This window comes from Myxine glutinosa, chromosome 3, assembly GCF_964187855.1.
Source record: "Myxine glutinosa chromosome 3, kmMyxGlut1.1, whole genome shotgun sequence".
NCBI classification, from domain to species: domain Eukaryota; kingdom Metazoa; phylum Chordata; class Myxini; order Myxiniformes; family Myxinidae; genus Myxine; species Myxine glutinosa.
Genome location: NC_136263.1, coordinates 42,721,664 through 42,746,081, shown reverse-complemented (window position 1 = coordinate 42,746,081; position 24,418 = coordinate 42,721,664). Strand labels below are relative to the sequence as shown.

At 47.4% G+C, this 24,418-nt stretch overlaps 1 protein-coding gene across 1 annotated transcript in view; it reads left to right on the top strand.

Annotated features, from left to right (window-relative positions):
* The window catches only part of WSB1 (WD repeat and SOCS box containing 1), a 41,295-nt gene that overhangs the window by 11,093 nt on the left and 5,784 nt on the right, over nucleotides 1-24,418 (top strand). The window contains exons 2-3 of the mRNA XM_068110987.2: nucleotides 2,530-2,698; nucleotides 5,697-6,097. Coding sequence (XP_067967088.2) covers nucleotides 2,530-2,698; nucleotides 5,697-6,097 — 570 coding nt within the window. The remainder of the gene's footprint in view (nucleotides 1-2,529; nucleotides 2,699-5,696; nucleotides 6,098-24,418) is intronic.

Sequence of the window (24,418 nt, the reverse complement as noted above, 5' to 3'; positions counted from 1 at the left end):
GTACAACTAGGGCATGCCCGTACTATATATATATCGAAAATTATATCCCCCCCTCTATTTACATGAAATGGTTTGGTCCATGAAATGTTTTGGTCCATTCGCAATGCCAAAGCGAACGGCGAACGCTTTACATGAAATGGTTTGGTCCATGAAATGTTTTGTTCCATTCGCAACGCCAAAGCGAACGGCGAACGGCTTGCGAGTACAGTGACAATCCCCCCCCCTCTATTTACATGAAATGGTTTTAATTAGTTTTAAAACATAGTTTAACGCCAACATATGGCATGCCCGTACCCGTACTATCCGTAATGGCGCACGCTCTTACAGGAGCTCCGGAAGGTCGCATATCGCAGGAAAGCGAAAGAATCGCAAATTAGTTTTAATTAGTTTTAAAACATCGTTTAACGCCAACATAGCGCCAACATAGTTTGCCGACGGGAAATAAATGAATACGCTCTCAAATGTGCCATCCGAGGCAGAGTCTGTTCGCCACGTTCGGCACACGTGATAGCTCGCTGCTCTCTGATTGGTTGAATCGTTTTTTGGACATAGCTCGGTAACTACTTCTGCGATTAATTTAAAACCTTGAAAAGGCACATCCTCGGGTCCCCAGCAATATACCTGGCAAGTTTCAAGTATATCGGACCCGTGGTTGTCGAGAAACAGCGGTCACAGACAAACAAACACACACACACACAGACACACACACACACACACAGAGATTAGTGGAATTATAGATAGATGTACGTACAATATGTACATTATGTACAATATGTACAATATGTACATAAAAACATTGCCTCCAACAGGGAACCATGATTGTCATGGGGCCCGCAAGGCTAACCCCCGCTCTAGCGGGGAAAATGGTCTTAAAACGATCATTCATTCATTCATTCAATCAATATGTACATTTCTCAGAACCGCAACAATATTTTGGTAGGAATTTGTAACAGTTGCAACACAAAAATCACAAATCGGAAGGTCCTGCTTCCTGCATATGTTGACAAATACCAGTGGCATGTATATAATAAATAAACTCTTCTCTGAAAGAAGAATTACTTGAGAAAATATTCAAATGAAAATACATTTTCGTTTGTTGTTGCTTGTTTAGTTGTTGTTGTCACCTTCTTATCCTCACGTATCTGCAAGTTTGCCATATCCACGTTTGTATTTGGTCCCCTATTATAAGTATTTGCTTGTTTGTTTCATTCCACTTTGTTGATGGTTTGTTACCTCTGCCACCAAAGGTGGATGGAGGTTATGTTTTCACCCCTGTCTGTCTGTCTGTTTGTTTGTCTGTCCGTCTGTGAACAAAATATCTCAAAAAGTTGTGGATGGATTCGGATGAAATTTGGCAGAGAGGTAGCACATGTGACAAGGACGAAATGATTCGATTTTGGTGAAGATCCGGATTCAGATCCGGCTACTAGAATTTTTAAGTCATTCTTCACCATTGGGAGATGGGGCCAAAAACGATACATAGCAGGATATCTCAAAAAGTTGTGGATGGATTTGGACGAAACTTGCTGGACAGGTTGTGTGTGTGACAAGGAAGAATCGATTCAATTTTGGTGAAGATCCGGATCCGGATCCAGCTCGTATAATTTTTTAAGTGATTCTTCGCCATTGAGTGTATGGGTAACCAGGCAGAGGTTTGCTCTCCACTGAGTGCCGTTCTAGTTATTTTATTAAACTGTCATGTACCTGTGCACATTTACTTGTTTGTAAATGTGTTTACTACAAACACTACAGCAAAAAAATTAAATAGAAAAGTTGGTCTATGATTGGCTTTTGGAGACTAGTTAAAGAGAGTTGGGTACAGGTTTGTCAAGTTCGTCTTTTTATTTTTCTACATGGTTCCAAATTTCGGAAAGGAACATTAATATAATCCAGGATGTTCCACACACAGACTTGCCTCCAATAGTGAACCTTGTCACTTGTTGTGGTTTTATAATTGTGATCAAACGAAAGGGAGTACATTTATTGTACTCGTGGAATTTACCCCCTTTCTCCTTGCTCAAGGCCTGGATCTCGTATATAAACAATTGTGATTACTGCACTGAAAACAAATTGGTATATCTTTAAAAAACAAAAAAAAACATGAAAACATTTATGCTTTTTCAAATACACTTTAAAATATTTTCCTCTTTGTATATTATCTATGGAACTGCACCATGACCAGCAACATGATTCTTCACTCTAGTTTTAGACCATGAAGCTTAAAACATCTTTGTTACACATTCCCTGTCAATCACATCATGGGATTAAGAAGGGAGGGGGAATGAGGAGGAAGATGGAATGGGGACCAAATTGAGAGGTAGAAAAGCATGGAGTGAACAGAGAATAATGAAAAAATTTAACTCAGTTATGGATACATTTCCAAGGAGTTGTACCTTGGTAGATAATCAGCTTAAATCCATCAATGCAGGTTAAGCTCTACCAGGTGTACTTTTAGGTTTTTGAATGAAGGGTATGGGGAGATTTTGCCACTGTACTAAGAATGTTTACCCCTCACCAATGCCACCCCAGCTCGTGCCCAGCTGTTGTGTGAGCTGCATGGAACTTTGGGGCGCAGGAGCAAAGGTGGAGAGCACAGGAGGACCCTGGGACTTGCACCTGATGGCTCATGCGTGGCCTGGGCAACTGGTCGTACAACTGTTCGCATAGTACCTTGGAAACAGCTTTGTGGAGCTCAAGGGTAACTCGCTGGTCATCATTTCCTATCGATCAACAATTTACATTTGACACTACTGGACAGTGACTTTTCACACCTGCAGTACTTTATTGTAAACCCGAGCCATTTGAAGCACAAACATACCTCCTCTGTCTTCCCCATTCCCCTTGCTCCCCAATAGTGATGGCTACTCATTAAATAAAAAAACCACCTTTAGAGGCCATTTTTCCCCGCGAAGCGGGGGTTGGCCTTTTTCGGGCACTGTGGTGGTTGTTGTTGTTTTTGTTGGTCCCCTTTTTGAAGCAATGTTTTACGGCCGGATGCCCTTCCTGCCGCCAACCCTTTTTGTCGCCTTTTACGACAAACAGGGAATTACCAATGAACTGGTACTCAATTAGCCGACCTTGGAAGGATGACAGGCTGAGTCAACCCCTGGCGTTAATTCAGCGATCGACCGGGATTCGAACCCAGGATCCTAAGCTGGCACCCTCGCCGCTAGCCCAATTAAATAACCTGTAGATATTGCACAGCACAAATAGCACAGCACAGCACAGCACAAAGTAGATAAAGCACAAATACTTCATTTATGGAGATCTGAAAAATAATGCAAGGCTTGATCCTATGTCTAATCTTGGGGAAAAATGTCAGGAGCATAGAAAAGGCTCCTTTATATGGTATGTACCATATGGCAAACTATAGAAAAGAAGGGACATTTCACGGCTTGTTGAAAATACCAGATGATAGAAAATAAGGGACATTCAAAAAAAATAGTGTGCATGCTGTACTACCCTTGTGTTCTTAGAAGGAATCAACTAATGCTCAAGAAAAGTTCATTAAAGGGGCACCCTACGTATACAGGTTGAAACCCATCTTCGACCTGAAAAATTATATGGCCGGCATGTTGGTGTTTACTGCTATGCGAAGCCAAAGACATCTTCAGAGCTGTCTTTCCTTCTTCAGACATCCTCAGACATATCGAAAGGTTGGAGCCGATATGCGTCAAGGGCCTTGTGAAGATCACAGTACGTATAGGCCTCGGCGATCGAGGCAGCGGTCTTATCTATATATCTTACCAATAACTATGTGGTATTCTCTCAAGCAGGGCTTTTACTACGGATGTTACGAGGGTCCTTGCTATCATTTCTGACTATTTTCCCTTAAATGCCTCGACCATACAGGTATCATAAAATCCATGCCATTATAAAGGTCTTTGTCTGAGGACTTCCTGGAATCTCGCTACATTGTGAAAGAAAATATCCATCATTATTTACTTTTTAAAATGCCGTGTGTGTATATGTATCAGGAAGAAGATAATTGTTTTTGGGTCTTTTATATTGCAATTCCATGGGATTTCTACATATCTTGAGGGATTGTGAGTTGGACAGGCAACCGTGATGGCCCATGACATGTCGGAGCTGTTTCAATCGTGGTTTCTGTGCAGTTGGCGATAACGTGATAGGAGAGAGGAAAATTATTAAATATTCTGCTGTTTAAATGATGTGATGATCGTTGTGGGAATGCCCATTTGCTTTTATGAGTGGGAGGAGGGTGAGAATGGGAGGACAGAGTTGGGGTTGGGGGGGGGGGGGGTGGAGGGGAGCAAACACTGGACCAAATTGGGAGAGGGAGACTGAGAGAGGGTAAACGCCTTAGGTTTGGGAGGTTGAGGGTGAAGACTTGGGATTGTGAGGTGGAGGTTGAGGACTTGGGGTTTGAGAGGGGGGGAGGTTGATGATTTGTGGGTTGTGAAGGGGGGAGGGGTAGAGAGTTTATGACTTGAAACAAACAAAGAAACCTTACACTTGAAAGTACTTATTACTTGTATCACGCAGACACAAGTCCTTCAACCTGAGGTTATTGAAACACTTGACATTTTGCTTAGAAACAGCCTTTCAGCCCATGCCTATGCGAACCTTTTTCAAGAGTGAAGTCTCGTAGTCCACATCCACCCCACTCCCAAAAACAAAAAACGAGGGGAATGGGATGTGGAGCAGGCTGGGCTTAAGTTGAACCAATGAACAAGCTGCACTACCACTTATCATGTGATGTTTAAATGGTTACATTTTCAGATTTCAAAATATTATTCCTTACAATCCTACAACAGCACCACCAACAACAACAATTTAATGCCATAATCATTAGTACTAAGACTAATCTAATGTATTGATTTTAATGCCAAGATTATCTATAACAAGGAAATGCAATAACTAGGACCAAGGAAGTGTAAACATGGGGTACGGAGGGTGAAGAAAAAAAAATGATACTTGGTAGCACAAGGGAGTGGGTGGAATTGGTGTGTGGGGAGTGGGGACATGGGCAGGTGAGGGGTGTTGGGGGATTGGAGGGTGGGATGCTTAGTCGCCTGTATTTGTGCCACATGTCCATGCTTTCCATGGAACCACTCGGGTTGGGTGAGAAATGGTTGCATGTTTACTAGTGTGGAGCTCTTTTTGGACTCGTCAAGCAATTCTATTTCCAATTTTGAAAATAGCATGCCAACATATAAACTTAAATGATAGTGAAATCTCTGAATTCGAAGATTGAGAAAAGACAACAAACTTGCTTTCTATGAAGTCTGGAATAGGAAAAATCCTTCCTGTTCCAGACTCGGTACAAAATGTTTTTATTCCCTCCATCGGTGTGATGACATACGATATGTCAGACAGAAGGAGAACTTGGTCTGGAGATGCCCATGCCAGTTATAAATAGTCAGAGAAAGATTTGAGTGTTTGGTCCCTGAACGGCTTCAGCCACTGTATCTGTTCAAAACTCCAGAGTGTATGTTAATAAAATCAAAATGATTGTCAGAGAAAGATTCAAATAATTTGTCGTATTTACTTCCCCTTTACTTTAAACTTCTAATGAATGGAGGTGTACAACCGTACGTGAGCCTTTGAACGGAGACAGTTGTATTCCTATGTTATTCACCTTTGTGAATGTATGGGTCAGGTAAAAGAGACAAAAGGACATTAGATGAGGAAAAGTTGACTAATCCTCTGTTACCTTTTTCCCCTTTACCCAGCCCTGTCTCTTCCTTGACCTCCTCCTCTCTATTTCCAGAGCGCCTCATAGACTGTGGTGAGCCAGTTCTGAGCCTGGCGCTCGGGAGTCGTGGAACTCCTTCAGGACGTAAAGCACGTACAAGGCAGAATACTGGAATCTGTTGTGGAAATGGAGATGGCTGGGTAGCTGCAAAAAGTTTGGGAGGTCAGGGTTGTTGGGCAACCAGAGAGAAATGGGATATTGGCTTGAGCCTCGAAGCTGGGGAGAGTCGAAAAAATGGGGAAGTTTGGACTTCCGGATCTCTGCCTGGCTTTGGAGAATCAGGAAATCGCTGGCGGAGGTTCCGTTTTGGAGGGGACAATCTACTGCTGGCAACCGGTTTGGTCAGTGGACGACTGCAAATATGGGATGTTGGAACAGGTGAGAATGGCTTGTATCTCTGGCTTATTTTCGCTCACTGCCTTGTTTTTGGGAACCGAGAGACGGAAACATGGAGCTGCGATGCTTTAAACTGTTGCGTAGAATTGTGAGGTAGGTAACAGGAAGTGATGGCAGACTGAGGAATTTAAAAGAAAAATCCATTTGTCTGAGGATTCAAGTACCCCGCCCACAAATTTCCTTCTCCATCTAAATTAATTGACATGCTTGTGTAGTGGATAAAAAATGACTTGCGTACCAGGTGTTGGGCCAGAATTGTTCAGACTAAATGTAATTTTGAAATGTGATGAAGCTGTGATTATATTGTAATGCTGAGGCTGAGTGTGGTGTATTCGATGGGCCTGCTGCTGTGATTCTTGGTTGTTGGCGACTTGTCTTGATGTGGATGAATTATTTTGATGTTGAGTGGAGGCGTATTGGTGGAATGTCTGGATATCGCTGTGCAGAATGTCTTTTTATTTTATTAACAATGCTACTGATCTGTGAGGCAAGGCTTGAACACCAGACTGAAGGCTTCTTGTGAACCTTCAGCAAAAAAAACAAAACAAGATTTATTGGACAGTAGCCATGCTGGTTGAGAGTTCCTACAATACTTTTTTAGTTGGTTCAGAAAATAAATCTCAATTTAATCCATTTGAAATTATGGCTGAAACAACAAAATGTGAGTCAAGGGGTGTGAATATTTTCTGAAGGCCACTGTACATGTATATTTTTGGGAATATGGCAGAGCATACATTATTATGATCATCCCAGAGACATTATATGGTGGAAAGTTTTACATTAGAAATATTTGCATCTCATGCCTCTAAATTTTTTTGAAAGGTCCAGAGTTGGAGTATTACAACCCATAATAATATAATTTCGAGATATTTGAAGTTAACATTTTGCAAAAGGCACCAAATTTGGAGAGAATCAATTCATCATCTTATTTTTCTTTATATGCCAGAGGAGAGGGTATTGCATTTAAGTCCGTTTGTTTGTTTGTCTGTCTGTCTGTCTTTGTTTGTCCGCACAGAATAAATATGATTTTCTGTACAACTGTCCGATTGACAGGAAATTTTCACCATAGGTGCACCTCCTCCTGTAGAATTTCTTCATGATAATTATGATGTCATCGGCCAGGTGGTACGGGCGCCATCTTGGAGACACCGAAACACTTTGCACCTATATATCTCCGAAAACGCTGCATAGAAAAAATTGAGACATGGCTTATTGTAAATAACTCTCCATGGGGAATAACATATTGTCACGTCGCCGGGGATTAAGATTTGATGGATGCCCGAAACGATGCTTTAACTCCAAGGTGTACTTCGAACCTTGACTGGATCATCTTTTCACGCGCACGGGAAAGCCCAAAGCCTTACGTGATTGGGATCATGACACACAGGGTTAATCCAAACCCACAGAACGAAGAAACAAGATGGGACAGAAATTGAAAATCAACAAATAATGATTTAATTAAAATATATGCGAAGACAATAAAAATGTTGAGGTAAAAACCTATTTCCTAATTTAAGACGTCTCCACTCAGACTCGTATACAGACAAGGGGAAAAGATAGATAAAAAATAACTTCCATTCCTGTAGGGCTGACCCTCCGCTCTGGCCCAAAGTGCGTCGAGGGCACATTGGTCGTTGCTGCCGGTGTAGCCGATTGCGTGGGACGTGCCCTGATAATGGCGCCGAAACCGCGCGTCAGAAAACGTCAAGGCACGAGCAAGCACTCAACCAGCCCTTTCTTACTTCCACCCACCAAGCGCAACGCGTCCCCAGCTCCCCCGAAAGACACCACAGTCCAACGACACCCCCCTCCTCCAATGTTGCAAAAACTCCACAATGCTCCGAAGGTTCTCTGCACGAGCACGCACAAGAGGAGCGACCGTCCAAGCAGGGGTTGACCTTTTTAGTGTTTACCAGCACCAGAAGAGAGAGGGCAAAAGGCAACGCAGCCATCCTCGTTGAAAGCCAGCACAAAAGAGACCAATATGGCGAGACGGCTTCTTTTTCCCTTCAGCCCTCGAATGTTCAACGATGGCTCGACTCTCTACCAATCGCCCGAGCCCTTCCCATCGCGCCTCCACCAATCATGAAGCTCGGGGCGTGGTCTGTCTGTTGCGAGTCGTCGGGGGCAGAGTGTAGTTGCTGTTCGGGAATGTTCGGATGACGTCGTGGTTTACTTGCCGATCGGCAAATGCTGCTTCTGTCGGCCCTTGTGGCGTTGAGCGAATGAGTCCATTGCCTGGCTGGCTGAGTTTTATGAGAACATTATGGAAAATCACAGGGAGGCAATACATTATTAACCATAAGCCCTATCATTAGCACAAAACCACCCTCCTTATGGTGACATGCAAACACTCTTAACCTGAACATTTACCCTCCTTATGTACATTGAGGCTTCTTCTTCTTCTTCATGTCACATGGCCCATACTAAAACCTACACATGAACTTTGCTGAGGTATTTCATGCCTAACCCCCACAAACGTAACAATATGTTAATGATTATGTCATCGGTTCCTCCATGATGACGTCATAATTCGACAAGTACAAAACTTCATCTGATCAAGATGTAATTTATTGAGCGTCATCTATGGATAAATTGGTGAAGAAAAAAAAGAATGATGACGTCATCGGTCACGTGGTTCCGCCGCCATATTTGTTTTAACATAAAAGGCTTAAAATTTAAAAACACTAAAAACACTAAAAACATGTCCTGGCGAGGGTTTGCAATCTCTGATTGTTCTTTCTAGTTTTTAGTGTTTTTTATTTGAAATTGGATGCTAATTTAATTAATCATAAAGGGAATAACTCATAAGGCCAATCATTTCATTTTCAATGTGCATGTCATAAAAAAATTTTAGTGGTGGTTTTGGGCTGGCAGGATCGCTTGGAAGTTTGCGTATTCGCCTCTAAACTGTCGAGCCTGGGTTGGGATCTCGACCCAGCTATAAATTGTCATCCTGGTGTTCCACGTACAGGACGAGGCATCAATGTGTGCCTCGTCCATCGGAACGACATTGAGCTGGAAGACCCATCTGTCAACATAGGTTGTTGGGGGTCATTAACCCCCTGTTAGTGCGGCGGGGTATCTCAAACCCCTGGTGAGGTTACTCAACCATATTCAAAGCCCCGTCACGTGAATGGGGGGTTAAAGATCCCACTGTGTATTTTACTTAGAGGAGGCGAGTTATTGTCGGCACCCTGGCCAAATCCCCAATTCCTTCTCTAACCTAATCGGGGGCACAGCTGCACTCCCTGCGATGATGCAAACCCGCAGCCACGCACTGCAAACAAATGTCTGAATAGGGGTTGTACTACTTGCTCCACACCCTTAATGTATGCTTGGCAAGAAAATAAATCGTCTGTTTGATTGACTTCATGGTTTTTGTTTCTCCCCATTATTTAATCTAAAAGGCATGGGATATTTATATATTGTACTTTTCAATTACTCAAACAGATGGCATACATAATATGACTGAAAATTTGTGGAATGCACAAACGATGGTGCAACATATCAGCTGCTTACTTAGAAACTAAATAAGATAGAGAAGAGCTGCTGCCTATCTCAAGTGTTTGTTTGGGTCATACATTTGTCGTGGCAATGATTTTCAGACTTGGAACACTTGTTCAATATATTATACACAAATACAGTTTGATTATTAAACACTTCAGTTACACTCACAATGCCAGGACATGCGTGGTGCTTTTTACCTCCACCACCAAGGTGGATGGAGGTCATGTTTTCACTCCTGTCAGTTTGTTTGTCTTGTTTGATTGTTTTCCAGTGAGCGCGATATCTCAAAAAGTTATGGACGGATTTGGCTGAAACTCCGTGGACAGAGTGGGTGTTTGACAAGAAAAAATCGATTCGATTTTGGTGAAAGTCCAGATTTGAGAATTGTTGAACTTCACCAGTGATTCTTCACCAATGAGAGATAGGGCCCAAAATGATATAAATGATAGCATAAACCACCTTTAGAGGCCGTTTCTCCCCACAGAGCAGGGGTTTTTCTTTTTGGGGGCACCGTAGTTCTCTTTTTGAAGCATTGTTTTATGGCCGGATGCCCTTCCTGCTGCCAACCCTGTTAGTCGCCTCTTGCGACAAACAGGGAATTACCAGTGAACTGGTACTCAATTTGCCGACCTCGGAAGGATGCCAGGCTGAGTCGATATAAATTATAGCATGATATTAAAAAAAAATTATACATTCGGACCCCGACATTTGTGGGTTCCGTGTATTCGCGGTTGATAAATTGCGACCTAATTCTACATTTGTGGCCATGTGTGCCGCTTATTCACAGATTTTTTCGCGGGGACAACATTTTTTTCCCCCATCCACCAATGGACTTATTTGGTACTTGGTTGATTATCACTTTTCATCTATGGGTAGGGATGTAAGGATAATATTGTTAGTACTCCGTTGGACTTTTCATTTAATGAAAACTATTTTCTGTTCAAGGAAAAAAGCCTGGTTCACAGAGACGATCGCAAACTCTCCGCACGGAGATGAGAAGTGGGGGGAGAAGAAGATTATAGATGGGATATGACATGGAGAGTGGACTTGCTTGGTTTCTTACGTAATTATTTTATCGTTTATTTTTTTATCGGAAACCGCAAATGATTATTGAATTATATATTTATTGTTTAGTTTTAATGTCATGATTCCTTCAGTCTGCACACTATTAATCTATAATATATGGTGTAAATCATGTGCTGTTCAGAGAGGCTGTTTCATGGAACATGAGTAAAAATGAACTTTTATTTTGAATCTAAAATAAAATGAAATTCAAACACAAGCCTGTGATAGCAGTACATTTAAAATTATGCAATTTAAACTCAACAAATCAACATCCATCTTCGTAAAAGAATGCAAAGTACCATATTGTGGCGGACACAAGCAAGGTACACAAATTCAGCGCACCAGCAGCAGGTGGCGCGAACGTCCAGGCGGGGAACTGGAATGCATGCCCCGCCTATCGACCGATCGGCCACGCCCGGGGACGAGGCGTGGCCTTGGCACATATATGCGGGCTCTAAGCTCGGGCCCGCCGAGTGCTGCAGTTTGAGCTTTCATAATAAAGACTCTTGGTTTTATCAAACGCGTTGTGGCCTACCTCTTTGGCAAGCAAGTTGTGTGCGCAGCACCACACTTCACTGGTGACCCCGATTGGTTCAGCCGTTGCTGACCACCGAACGCGCCATGGCCAACAACGCTGTCGCGGTAAAACTCCCAGAGTTTTGGGAAGCACAGGCCGATGTGTGGTTCGTGCAGGCCGAAGCGCAATTCCAGCTTCGAGGCATAACGGCGGACGAGACCCGTTACTACCACGTGGTTGCCTCCCTCGGGCCCAGCACTGCCGCCCGAGTCGTGTCCATCCTGCGGCACCCGCCGGCCGACCACAAGTATGGGGCGCTCATCGCCACGTTCGGCCTCACTGAGATCGAACGGGCCGACCACCTCCTGGACCTTCCTGAACTCGGCGACACACGACCATCCGAGCGGATGGATTATATGCTGTCGCTGCTGGGTGACCAAGCCCCGGATTTCTTATTCCGGGCGCTTTTCCTACGCCAGCTACCTCGACAGGTACGCCTCGCGCTGGCCGGTTCCAACATAAGGGAACCCCGCGCCCTGGCCGTAGAGGCCGACAAGTTCTTCGCGGCTTGCGACACGCGGGCGAGTTACGGTGCGGCCATCATGGATCCCGAGGCTGATGCTACTGCGTCCCTCGTGGCCGCTGCCGCGCCCCGCCCACCACCACCGCCGCCGAGAAAACCGCGGTCGCCACCGCAAGCCTGGTGCTATTTCCACGCCAGGTTCGGCCACAAGGCTAGGAAGTGTTGCCCGCCGTGCTCGTTTGGCAGGTCGGGAAACGACCAGGCCGGCGCTCGATAGCGGCCCTGAGCGTCGGCCATTCCGGCAGCCTCCTATTCATCACGGACACCTTGTCCGGGCGCCGTTTCCTCTGCGATACTGGAGCGCAGGTAAGCGTCATCCCAGCCTACACGTCCGACAAGCGAACCGCGGGCCGGGGCCCCGCTTTGCTTGCCGCCAACGGTACACCCATCCGCACGTTTGGGAAGCGCTGCCTCTTCCTGTGGTTCGGAGGGCAGCGCTTTCAATGGTCGTTCGTGACCGCTAACATGCCCATGGCATTGCTCGGTGCGGACTTCCTATGTGCGCATGGGTTGTTGGTCGACGTAAAGCACAGACGGCTCGTCCAGGCCGAAACCTTTAGCTTGCTCGCTTGTTCATTGAGCAGCTCGTTGAGCGGCTCACTGAGCGGCTCACCGAGCGGCTTGCCAAGCGGGTTGCTGGACGGTTCAGTCCCGGCGAGTTTGGTTTGCACGCTTCCGGCAGCGGACGACTTTACCCGCCTCCTCGCCAGTTTCCCGGCCCTCACGCGGCCCACCTTTTCAGCGGTGGCCGTTAAACACGGGGTGGAGCACCACATCCCCACGGTCGGGCCGCCGGTCTATGCCCGGGCACGCCGGCTCGAGCCCACGAAGCTCGCGGTGGCGAAAGCGGAGTTCGCCACGCTGGAGCGGCTGGGGATCGTGCGGCGCTCCAACAGCGCGTGGGCTTCCCCGCTGCACATCGTGCCGAAGCCCGGCGGGGGATGGCGGCCGTGCGGCGACTACCGCCGGCTCAACGATGCCACCACCCCCGACCGCTACCCGGTCCCACGCATTCAGGACTTTTCCGCCCGGTTGGCCAACACGACCGTGTTTTCGAAGGTGGACCTCATCCGGGGCTACCATCAGGGCCCCGTCAAACCGGACGACATCCTGAAGACGGCCGTCATCACCCCTTTCGGCCTCTTCGAATTTCTAAGGATGCCCTTCGGGTTGAAGAATGCGGCTCAGGCGTTCCAGCGGCTTATGGATAGCGTCTTGCGCGACTTACCTTTCCTGTTCGTCTACCTGGACGACATCCTAGTCGCGAGCGCGTCCCGGGAGGACCACCTGCTCCATCTCCGCACGCTGTTCGAACGCCTGGGCCAGCATGGCCTAATCATCAACCCTGCCAAGTGCCGTTTCGGTGCCACCACCATCGACTTCTTGGGGCACCGCATCACCGAGCACGGGGCCGTCCCTTTACCGGCCAAGGTGGAGGCGGTCAGGGATTTCCCGCGGCTCCGCACGATCAAGGGGCTCCAGGAGTTCCTTGGCATGGTAAACTTTTACCACCGCTTCGTGCCCCACGTCGCCCAGCTCCTCCGCCCCTTGCACGAGGCCCTCCGGGGCAAGCCGGGCAAAGGTGACATCGCCTGGTCGGAGCCGATGGCCGCGGCGTTCGCGGGCGCAAAGGTGGCTCTGGCCGATGCCACCATGCTGGCGCACCCGGCACCCGATGCACCGATCGCCCTCACCACCGACGCATCGGATTACGCGGTGGGCACGGTGCACGAGCAATGGGTGCGTGGTGCTTGGCAACCGCTGGCGTTTTTCAGCCGGCAGCTTCGTCCGCACGAACGCCGGTACAGCACCTTCGACCGCGAGACGCTCGGACTCCACCTGGCGGTCCGACACTTCCGCCATCTGCTGGAGGGCCGCCCGTTCACGGCCTTCGTTGATCACAAGCCCCTTGTGTTCGCGATGGCCAAGGTCGCCGAGCCATGGTCGGCACGGCAGCAGCGCCACCTCTCTGCCGTGTCCGAGTACACGACGAACATCCGTCACGTGGCGGGTAAGGACAACCCCGTGGCGGATTGCCTTTCCCGGTCCGTTGTGCACGCGGTCCACCTTGGCGTCGACTATGCCCGGATGGCGGTGGCCCAGCCCGCCGACCCCGGTGTCCAGGCCTTGCGGACCACCGTCACGGGCCTCCGCGTCACCGAGGTGCCGTTCGATGCCGTGGGCACGGCCCTCCTATGCGACGTCTCCCTCGGCCGGCCTCGCCCCATCGTGCCCGCTGGCTGGCAGCTCCCGGTGTTCGACGCCATCCACGGCCTGTCCCACCCTGGCGCGAGGGCATCCCAGAAACTTGTCGGGGCAAAGTTCGTCTGGCATGGCCTCTGGAAGGACGTCCGCGACTGGGCCAGGACGTGCCTCGCGTGCCAGCGCGCCAAGGTCCACCGCCACACCCAGGCACCGTTGGCCCCGTTTACGGTACCCGAGCGGCGGTTCGACCACGTGCGCGTCGACTTGGTGGGACCTCTGCCCCCCTCGCGAGGGTTCACCCACCTCCTCACCATGGTCGACCGCACCACACGGTGGCCGGAGGCCGTATCATTGGCGGCGACGTCTGCAGCTGAGGTGGCGCAAGCCTTTATCGCCACTTGGGTTGCCCAGTTCGGTGCCCCCTCGGACATCTCGTCCGACCGCGGCCCCCAGTTCACCTCGGAGCTCTGGGCCGTGGTGGCGCAAGGACTCGGGGTGAAGCTACACCACACCACGACCTACCACCCCCAGGCCAATGGCCTGTGCGAGCGCTTTCATCGCTCCATGAAGGCCGCGCTCCGGGCCAGCCTCTGCGACGGCGGCTGGGTCGACAGACTCCCCTGGGTCCTGCTGGGCCTCAGGACGGCGCCCAAGGATGACCTGCGCGCGTCCTCGGCGGAGCTGGTCTTCGGGCAACCCACTGCGGGTACCGGGTGAACTTATGCCCGACTCAACGGCTCCTTGGTCCGCGGCACAACAGCGCTCCGCCCTTCAGGAGACCGCCCGGAGGTTTGCCCCGGTGCCAACGGCACACCACGGTTGCCCGCCTTCCCACGTCGCCCCGGAGCTTCGCACGGCAAAGTACGTGTTCATCCGGCACGACGCCCACCGGGCACCGTTACGGCCCCCGTACGACGGGCCCTTCCGCGTGTTGGAGGCCGGGGACAAGTTTTTCACGGTCGACATCGGCGGTGCCCCGGATCGCATTTCCGTGGACCGCCTCAAGCCGGCCCACCTCGATCCGGACCACCCCCCGCCAGCGGCTCTGCCTCCGCGTCGAGGCCGCACCTCCCGGCGGTCGGACCCCCGGCACCCCCGCCAGCAGCTCTGCCTCCGCGTCGAGGCCGCCCCCCGGCGGTCGGACCCCCGGCACCCCCCAGCCCTGCCGTCCCGCCACCCCCCAGACCGGCACCCATCGCCAGGGGGCGTTTCGGCCGGGTCATCTGGCTTCCCCGCAAACTCACCCTTCATAGGCTACGAGCCAGACCCCCCAAATTGACCGCTCGGTACCATACAGATGGAGTAAGGCTCATTGTGATTTTTAGCAAGATATATGTCCCTAGATATGAAAAAAAAGTGATAGCAGTGTATAACTCTCGGCCATCTCTGTGTTATCACCCGAAATATTATTATACGCCCGCTTCGCTTCGCCAAAAAATGTGATATTTGCTAAAATTGGAATAAATATGTTTTTAAGGACGACAGAGTGCCGAGGATGATCCATCTGACGAGGAGCAAGAATACAGATTCTGAGCCAAATATGCTGCGCATCTAAAGGGAGGGACACTTTCGTGGTCATTTCAGACATTTATTTTCTGTTAAGTGATTTAAGTATAATATTGTTATGAATTTGGTAGAGCAACATCTAGAGCTAGGTAGATCTGAATAGGTAGGTATTCGGCTGTCGTGACAGGGACTCTACATGTAATAAGTTCTTGATGTTTAGGCGTTTGTCGGGGGAAGATGTATGATTGTGGATATACCTGGAGGTTCGAGTGTTAAATAGTGAGGGATTAAAGGTAACGCCCCTGTGAGTTTCACCTAGTAGTCAAACCTTTGTCCATTATGGCACTGCAAACCACATAAACATTAGTTAGGTCCTTAGCGCAACATTAAATAATTCCTTTCCCTACAATGACTTCGGAACAAATGGACAGGAAACCAGGCCAAAAACACCGCCACAATTGGCCGCCACCGTTTACACCTCCAAGGCCTACAAACCTCGCCTGGCACGTGTTATAACACAAGGACCGCGGGGGTCGCGGACGGGAGAGTGGAGTGGTTGTGCAGAGGGCGTGACCTGGGCGAGCCGGCGAGTTGGGAGGCTTTTGATTGGCTGAGGAGTGCGCCAATGTGACGTCATCGGCCAGAGATATTAGCGACGGTCGGACGCCATTGAAGGGCAGTTCGTTGGCAGTTGGCTGCTAGCAATCCCGGTGTAAGTTGAGAGCAGAGCAGTTCGGAGGCGCGCTGAACCGAGTGCAGGCGAGACCAGTCCCGGAGCGAGTTGGAAGGACGAGGCGTGCAGTTGCACCTGCGCGCTCTCTCCTCCTTTTCGCCATTCCTCTTGGTTCGGGAGTTGTGCCCGCGTTGGAGGTCGTCGACGCATGGTGCTTTTTGGTGCGTGGTGCTCGGCCTTGTGGGACTTGGAGCGAGGGACCTCGTGGTGTGCGATCGGGCCGAAAGGAGCGGTGTTGGACGGCCGCCACAAAGACGACGAAATACAGACAAGATAAGCCCGCATCCGCGTACATTTTGAACGACGTGACGTATTCTTTTCGTAATTCATCTCCCTCGTTTTGTGCTTGCTGTCAGTCGTGTGGGGACGTCCCGATCTAGGATATTAGATTTACCGGCGCTGCTTTGTCACTGTCTTTGCTTTTAAAATAATAAATCCTTGTATTATTTTTGTATATATCTGAACGCAGTTTCCTGGGTGTTTGATTTTAATAGGTAAGGTTGCGGAGCCTTCGCTGTGTCCCGCCATTCCGCGCGTTTGTGCTTGATTGGAATCCGCTATTGAGTTTTCGCCTCGGGAGTGTAAAGTCTCGCAATCGGCCATCCGTAACTGTGGTGTTAATCACGGTTGCGTAACAATATGTAAGACGTTCATTGTAATTTAAAGTAGCCCGATGCATAAAAGGATAGGTTCAATTTATAAGCATTATTTAGTATGTGTTTTAAATGCCTGTAATCTGTGTCAATTGTGTTAAAAATTGATTGGTAATAATACTGTATAATAACAAGGCGTATTTGTTCGAGAGATCATGATAAACCTAGAGTGTGGAGCCAGTTTGCATGCATTGTGAAATATAATGTAGCTGATGTTACAAACCTACTTTAGGATACGAACTAATACCAAAAATTACACTGAGATACCAAAAGTAGTAGACGAATAAACCTAAAATGTTCAAAAGCTATGTTTCATTCCAAAATATCAAAATTAGGGGGTATGGTTGAACATATTTTGAACTTTGCCAAAATATGTGCCCCAAACAACTACCATATTACAAAGTAATGATATATTCCAATGCAGTGGTTCCTTGCGAAGATTTTGAGGGGTCAAATGTTACTCTGGGAGTTTTCATTTTTGAAATATTGACAAAAATGTACAATGTGAATTCTGAACTCGTAGCGATTTCGACCACTTTTTCACTAAATTTAACATATTTTTTGTCATTATATCAATATTTTGATAAATAACCCCCACAAATGTTCTATTTTCTATTACTATATAAGTTGGCATCCAGTATGCAAATTATTGGCACTCTGTGGTCCTTAAAAACATATATTTATTCCAATTTTAGCAAATATCACATTTTTTGGCGAAGCGAAGCAGGCGTATAATAATATTTCGGGTGATAACACAGAGATGGCCGAGAGTTATACACTGCTATCACTTTTTTTTCATATCTAGGGACATATATCTTGCTAAAAATCACAATGAGCCTTACTCCATCTGTATGGTACCGACCAACCCCCTTGGCTCATAGCCTATCAGGTGCGCGGGAATTCTGGGGGGGCGCTTGTGGCGGACACAAGCAATGTACATGAATTCAGCGCACCAGCAGGTGGCGCGAACGTCCAGGCGGGGAACTGGAATGCATGCCCCGCCTATCGACCGATCGGCCACGCCCGGGGACGAGGCGTGGCCTCGGCACATATATGCAGGCTCTAAGCTCGGGCCCGCCGAGTGCTGCAGTTCGAGCTTTCATAATAAAGACTCTTGGTTTTATCAAACGCGTTGTGGCCTACCTCTTTGGCAAGCAAGTTGTGTGCGCAGCACCACACTTCAATATCATATTTTTTAGCTCTTTCACGAGCCTCGATCTTGTATACAAAAAATATATATATATACTGTATATCATCCTTCAACCTTAAACTTCGAGCAGTTAAAACGGCAACTGTTTCCAGGATTAAGACGAACGAGCTTTGGCGACCACAGAAGATCGAAGCACAAACGGTTCGTTTTTTTATAAAAAGAACATGATACTGGCAGCAAAATAATGAGTTAACCTTTTGGAATTTTATTTGTAAGCATTTAATGAAAACTGTAATCATGTGCATTCGTGTTTGTAAAATTTTAAACATTTTCTCATGAAAAAACATTTCCACCAGCCACACCCATCACTTCTAAAAGCACCTTCCACGTGTCACGATAAAACAGCTGTAAATACTTAAACCATCACCAACCACGCCATCCAACATTTGTGGTTTTTCACGGGCGAATTTGTGGTTTGCTTCGACATTTGTGGCCCAGTGCTGCATGTATTCGCGGGTTTTGCAGGAATATTTGTGGTTTGCTTCGATCGACATTTGTGGCCCAGTGCTACGCGTATTCGTGGGTTTTGCAGGAATATTCGCGGTTTTCACTGGATTTTTCATTTTCCTTAATGACTCACGAACTGCCTGGAACCTATTCCCCTCACCCCCTTTTTCCATTGAAACAATGCCCCCACATTTGCGGATTCAACATTCGCGGCATTTTCCAGGAATGTATCCCCTGCGAATGTTGGGGTCCGACTTACTAGATGGATGATGACAAAACCTGGTGAATGAGTTGGGTCGGTGACGAGAACAATCCCATTAGATTTTCTTATGTGACAAGGATGAATGTTCCGGATGCAGATCCGGCCTATCAGTGGGATACAAAACGTAAACTGTTCAGCCCGGTGGCGGGGGAGGTATGTGCTCTACAGAGAGCCGTTCTAGTTTGCCTTGCTTTATGTTTGTCAAAATTTATGACATCAAATTTGCATTACAAACCCATTTCTATACGAGGCAAATATTCCCACCCGTGCAATAAATCTTGTCAAACCTACAATGACATTTTTCCCTCTTACAGTATGAACGAACACCAGTCCAGGCCTTCTCATAAATGCAGAAGCACTTTTGGCTGTAAGTTGTGGTGGATTTGGCCAAATGTATGATCAAATATTTGTTTTAAATATGGAGAAAAGAAAGCTCGTCCATTTCGGTGTGAAAACTTGCTAGACTCTCAGAAATTTGCTCAACTTGCCATTAAACGGCCATAACAACATGACTGTTCCAGCCTCACATTGATTTCTGTTCCCTTAAGGCTTAAGAGAACAAAGCCAAATCGACCATAATCCATTGTAAGCGATCTTTCAAGATTTTGATACACAATGCGTTCCATACATCGACAACAACAACAACAACATGCATTTTAAAGGCCATTTTCCCTACTAGAGCGGGGGTTAGCCTTGCGGTCCCCATGACAATCTTCTCCATTTTGCCCTATTTTCTGCATCTCTCCTTGTTAACCCCCTTGCCCGCATTTCTTCTTCGACCATCTTTAGCCAAGTCTTTCTCGGTCTTCCCCGTCCTCTACTTCCTTCTACATTCATTTCCATCACTCTTCTCAACCAGTCACTTTCATCCTTTCTCAACACATGACCAAACCATCCCAACCTGTTCCTCTTCACAGAATCAATCACAGGCTCTATTCCCATCATCTTTCGCAATTCATCATTTGTCTTCCTCTCTCTCAACGATACTCCGCACATCCGTCGAACCATTCGCATTTCCACCCTTTCCAAACTTCGTTGCTGCTCTACGTTCATTACCCATGTCTTGCTCCCATAAATCATAACACTTCTCACACATGCAGCATACACCTTTCCCTTCAGCTTCAACGACACTCCCCTCATCATCAGCACGCCACTCAGTTCCCGAAACTTCTTCCATGCACATCTCACTCTAGCAACCGTTGCCGAGTCTGATCCACCTTCTCCATTTAGCATGTCTCCGAGGTAGCAAAATGTTTTCACACCTTCCAGCTTCACGCCGTCTCCAAGATCCAACTCAACATTTCCTCCATCTGCAGCTCCCTCTGTGCACACCTTACATTTGAATGTAGCTGCCACACTGGTTAATGACCCTCTCAGACCACTACATTTTTGATGAACCCACTCAGCGCACATTGTACATTGAATGGAGTTCACTCCGACACCCTTCCTACACATCGCACAGGGCCACTTCCCAGTTCTTTCCACCTCACCACATGCTTTACCACTTGCCATCACCTTCGTCTTTCCGATATTCACCTTCAGACCTTTTGTCTCCATACATTCCTTCCACTTGATCATCTTTTCCTTCAGTCCATCCATACTTTCCGCAATCAACACCAGATCATCTGCATTCAACAACTCCCACGGTAAACCCTCCTTTACGTTCTGAGCCAGCACCTCCATCACAGCTACAAATAGTAGTGGACTTAGTACCGACCCCTGGTGCATTCCCACCTTCACCTCAAACTCACCACTGTTGCCGTCCTTCGTCCTTACAGCTGTGCGCGCTCTTTTGTACATTGCCATCACTACTCTGATCAACCATTCCTCCACTCCTAACTTCCTCAATGCCCATGTCAATACTTTGCGTGGAACCCCATCGAATGCTTTCTCCAGATCAACAAACCCAAGAAACAACTTCTTCCTCTTCTCCATGTACTTCTCCTGCAACTGCCTCACAATGAAAAGCGCATCTGTCGTTCCTCTTCCTGGCATAAATCCAAACTGCATTTCGTCGATCTTCACTTTCTTCCTTATCCTCCTCTCCAACACCCTTTCCAATACCTTCATTCCATGCTCCAATAACTTTATCGCTCGGTACGAGCCACACTCCAGAGGGTCACCTTTCCCCTTGTATAGCGGGACGAGGGTACTCAGTTCCCAATCCACTGGAATGCGGCCCTCTTTCACCACCAGATTACAGATCTCTGTCATTCTCTTCACACCCCAACTTCCTGCTGCCTTCAACATATCTCCCACAACTCCCCTCGGCCCTCCCGCTTTTCCACTCTTCATTGCTTTTATAGCTTCCTCAACTTCCTTTTCAGTTATCTTCTCTGCCGGTCCTAAAACTGGGTTACTCTCTATGTTGCCACCCCATTTATTCTCTGTATTCAACAGCATTTCCATATATCTTTTCCATCTTCCTTTAATTCCATCTGGGTCGACAACGATTTGTCCCACTTCATCCTTCAAGCAACTCACCCCCATCACATCACACCTCTCTTTCGCTATCTGCTTTGCAATCCTGAATACTGCTTTCTGACCCTCTTCCGAATCAAAGCGTTCTCCGAACATTTTCCTACATGCCTCCTGCGCCTTTGCTACCAATTTCTTTGCAGCCTTCCTGGCTGCCTTATAACTTTCATGCTCTGCTGTTTCTGCTCCCGTACCCTTCGCCTTCTGCCACTCCTTGAACTTCTTCCTCTTCTCGTCAATCCTCTTTCCAACTTCATCATCCCACCACCATGTTTCCGAGTGCCTCGGTGGTCCTTTTGTCCATCCACATACCTCACCAACGGCTCCCAACAGACTAGCTTTCATTGACATCCAACCACTTTCAAGCTCAACCACATCATCCTCTACCCTACTCGGCCTCTCTTTTAATGCCTCCCTTACTGTCACCTCTTTCAACCTCCACACCTTCATTCTCGGTTGGTACTTCACCCGCCGAGCTCTCCTCGCACCTTTCACCCTTATGTCGCAGACAACCAAGTGGTGCTCTGAAACAGCCTCCTCCCCCGGGATCACCTTTGTGTCCCGGAGGTGCCCCCATCTCGCCTACGCACCATCAGGTAGTCAACGGTTGTCGTTGACCCACCTGATGTGTATGTAACAAGCTTGTTATCCTCTTTCTGGAACTGAGTATTACAAATCAGCTCCATCAGCAAACTCCAAAATCCTTTCACCTTCTCCATTTCTCACACCATATCCATAACCCCCATGAACTCCCTCAAAACCATCCATACTCCTTCCCACATGTCCATTTAGGTCTCCTCCCACCACAACAACTTCCTCATCTTTCACGTTTTCCATCAGCTTCTCTATCGCACACCAGAACTTGTCCTTCTCTTCATCGCTTCGACCAACCTGCGGAGCATATCCCGAGATGACGTTCACCAAGGGCTTTCCAATCATCATTTTCACCATCATCAACCTATCACTCACTCTAGTCACACTCACCACACTGTCTACAAACTCCTCAGAAAACAGGACACCAACACCATTCATGCCCTCCAGGCACCCTTGCCACACAAACTTGTATTTCTGTCCCTGCCTACCCTTCACCATTCTCACACCACTTCCCTTCCATCTCGTCTCCTGCACACAACATATGTCCACTCTTCTTCTGACCAATACTTCCACCACTTCTCCTGATCTCCCTGTCATTGTCCCTACATTCCATGTCCCAAACCTCAGAAACCGATCTCCACTTCGGGCTGTACCCTGCCCATATGTACTTGTAATTGTCATGGTTCTCTTTTTGAGGCAATGTTTTTATGGCCAGATGCCCTTCCTGACGCCAACCCTCTTAGTCGTCTCTTACGACACGCAGGGATACGGTGTACCTATTCTAACCAGGGTACACACTGGGAAACGTTTAAAACATGGAAATTCTGGGGGGGGGGGGGGGGGGGGAGGCGGCGTCAGCATCACGGCTGCGGTTTAAACATATTCCAACAATATCCAAACAGAACCATGAAAACCATGAAAAACAATCTGGGAAAAGTCTCCAAGCGAGAACGTGGATTTGAGAAAGAAGGAGCAGAGGCGGAAGAAAAACGAGATACAGGGGGCGGGGCACAAGTCGAGATGAGGAGGAGAGCGAACAAGCACGTGTCTGGGAGGAGAGAAAGAATCAATATAGAATTATTTGTCTATCAATTTGTCCTGTTTTTAAAAACGCCGGACAAAGGGTAAGATGCCTGCAAGAGGCAGGGGGGAGAAAAGAAAATCAAAGAAACAAGCAAATACTATGAAGGAAAGAACTTACACTCACAAAACACCGACGGGGGGAAGGGAGCCGGGAAAGACCAGGCTGCGCACGAGGCACGAATAAAAAACGACCAATCACACACAAATCCGCAACAACCACAAAACCAAAACTAAACAGAAACGCACAACAACACACACACAACAAAACAACCAGCGGAAACCCGACAAAGACACGAATGGGAAAACACACAAACTTCGATGCCGTGGAGAGATCGAAGCAAGCCTCGTCGCCCGAGGGACCGGAAGACCGGTTTGTTTGTTTGTTTGTTTTCTTGCTTTCTTGCTTTCTTTCTTTCTTTCTTTCTTGTTTGTTTGTCCGGCGATATCTCAGCCATCCTTTGAGCTAGGAAGCTGAAATTTCGGCACAATAGTGAGCAAGTCCTTTGTCAAAAACTGTATTTTTTGTTTTTTGATTAATCAATTAATTGAGGAGTTATTTAATTATTAGCGATTAATTAAGTACTTATTTAATTAATCAAATATACATTGCGTTCCATACATCTGAATGTAAAAAATTAATCACGTTTCTCACATAGCCTTTGAATGTTGAAAAAAAAGTGAACTAGCAAGTTGCTGTGCCTGCATGGGATTCTAAACGGGGTAGGGATGGTGGCGGCAAAAATGCAAATTGTGTCTCCTGTCATCAAGCCAGAAAGCTGGGAGCAACAATTCACATGTATTGCCACATCTGATGCAATTTAAATGCTCTAATGACGGTGAGGTGCTTATTTTGAAATTTTGTTCTATATATGAAGCTTTTTGTTATATGAAGTCTGTTATAAGTATATGAAGCCCTGGTGTTGGGCTAGCGGCTAGGGTGCCGGCTTAGGATCCTAGGATCCTGGGTTCGAATCCCGGTCAATCGCTGAATTAACGCCAGGGGGGTTGACTCAGCCTGTCATCCTTCCGAGGTCGGCAAATTGAGTACCAGTTCACTGGTAATTCCCTGCTTGTCGTTAAAGGCGGCAAAAAGGGTTGGCGTCAGGAAGGGCATCCGGCCGTAAAACATTGCTTCAAAAAGGGGACCGAAAAACAACAACAACCACAGTTCCCGAAAAAGGCCAACCCCCGCTTGCAGGGAAAAATGGCCTCTAAAGGTGGTTTTTAAAAATTTTTTATATGAAGCTTTTTGTTGCCTAGGGTCCGCAATAAAAAAATAGGGACAATACCCCTGGCGCTCACCCGGTGGATAAACAGTATACAGTCAACCCTTGTTAATCCGGACTACTTTGTTCCCAGCACCTAATGTCAGATTAGCGAGATTGTCGGATAAACGATTTTGCGGATTAGAGGGATAAAATGAATGGCGGAAATCTGTTCATGTATGTTTTGTTCGG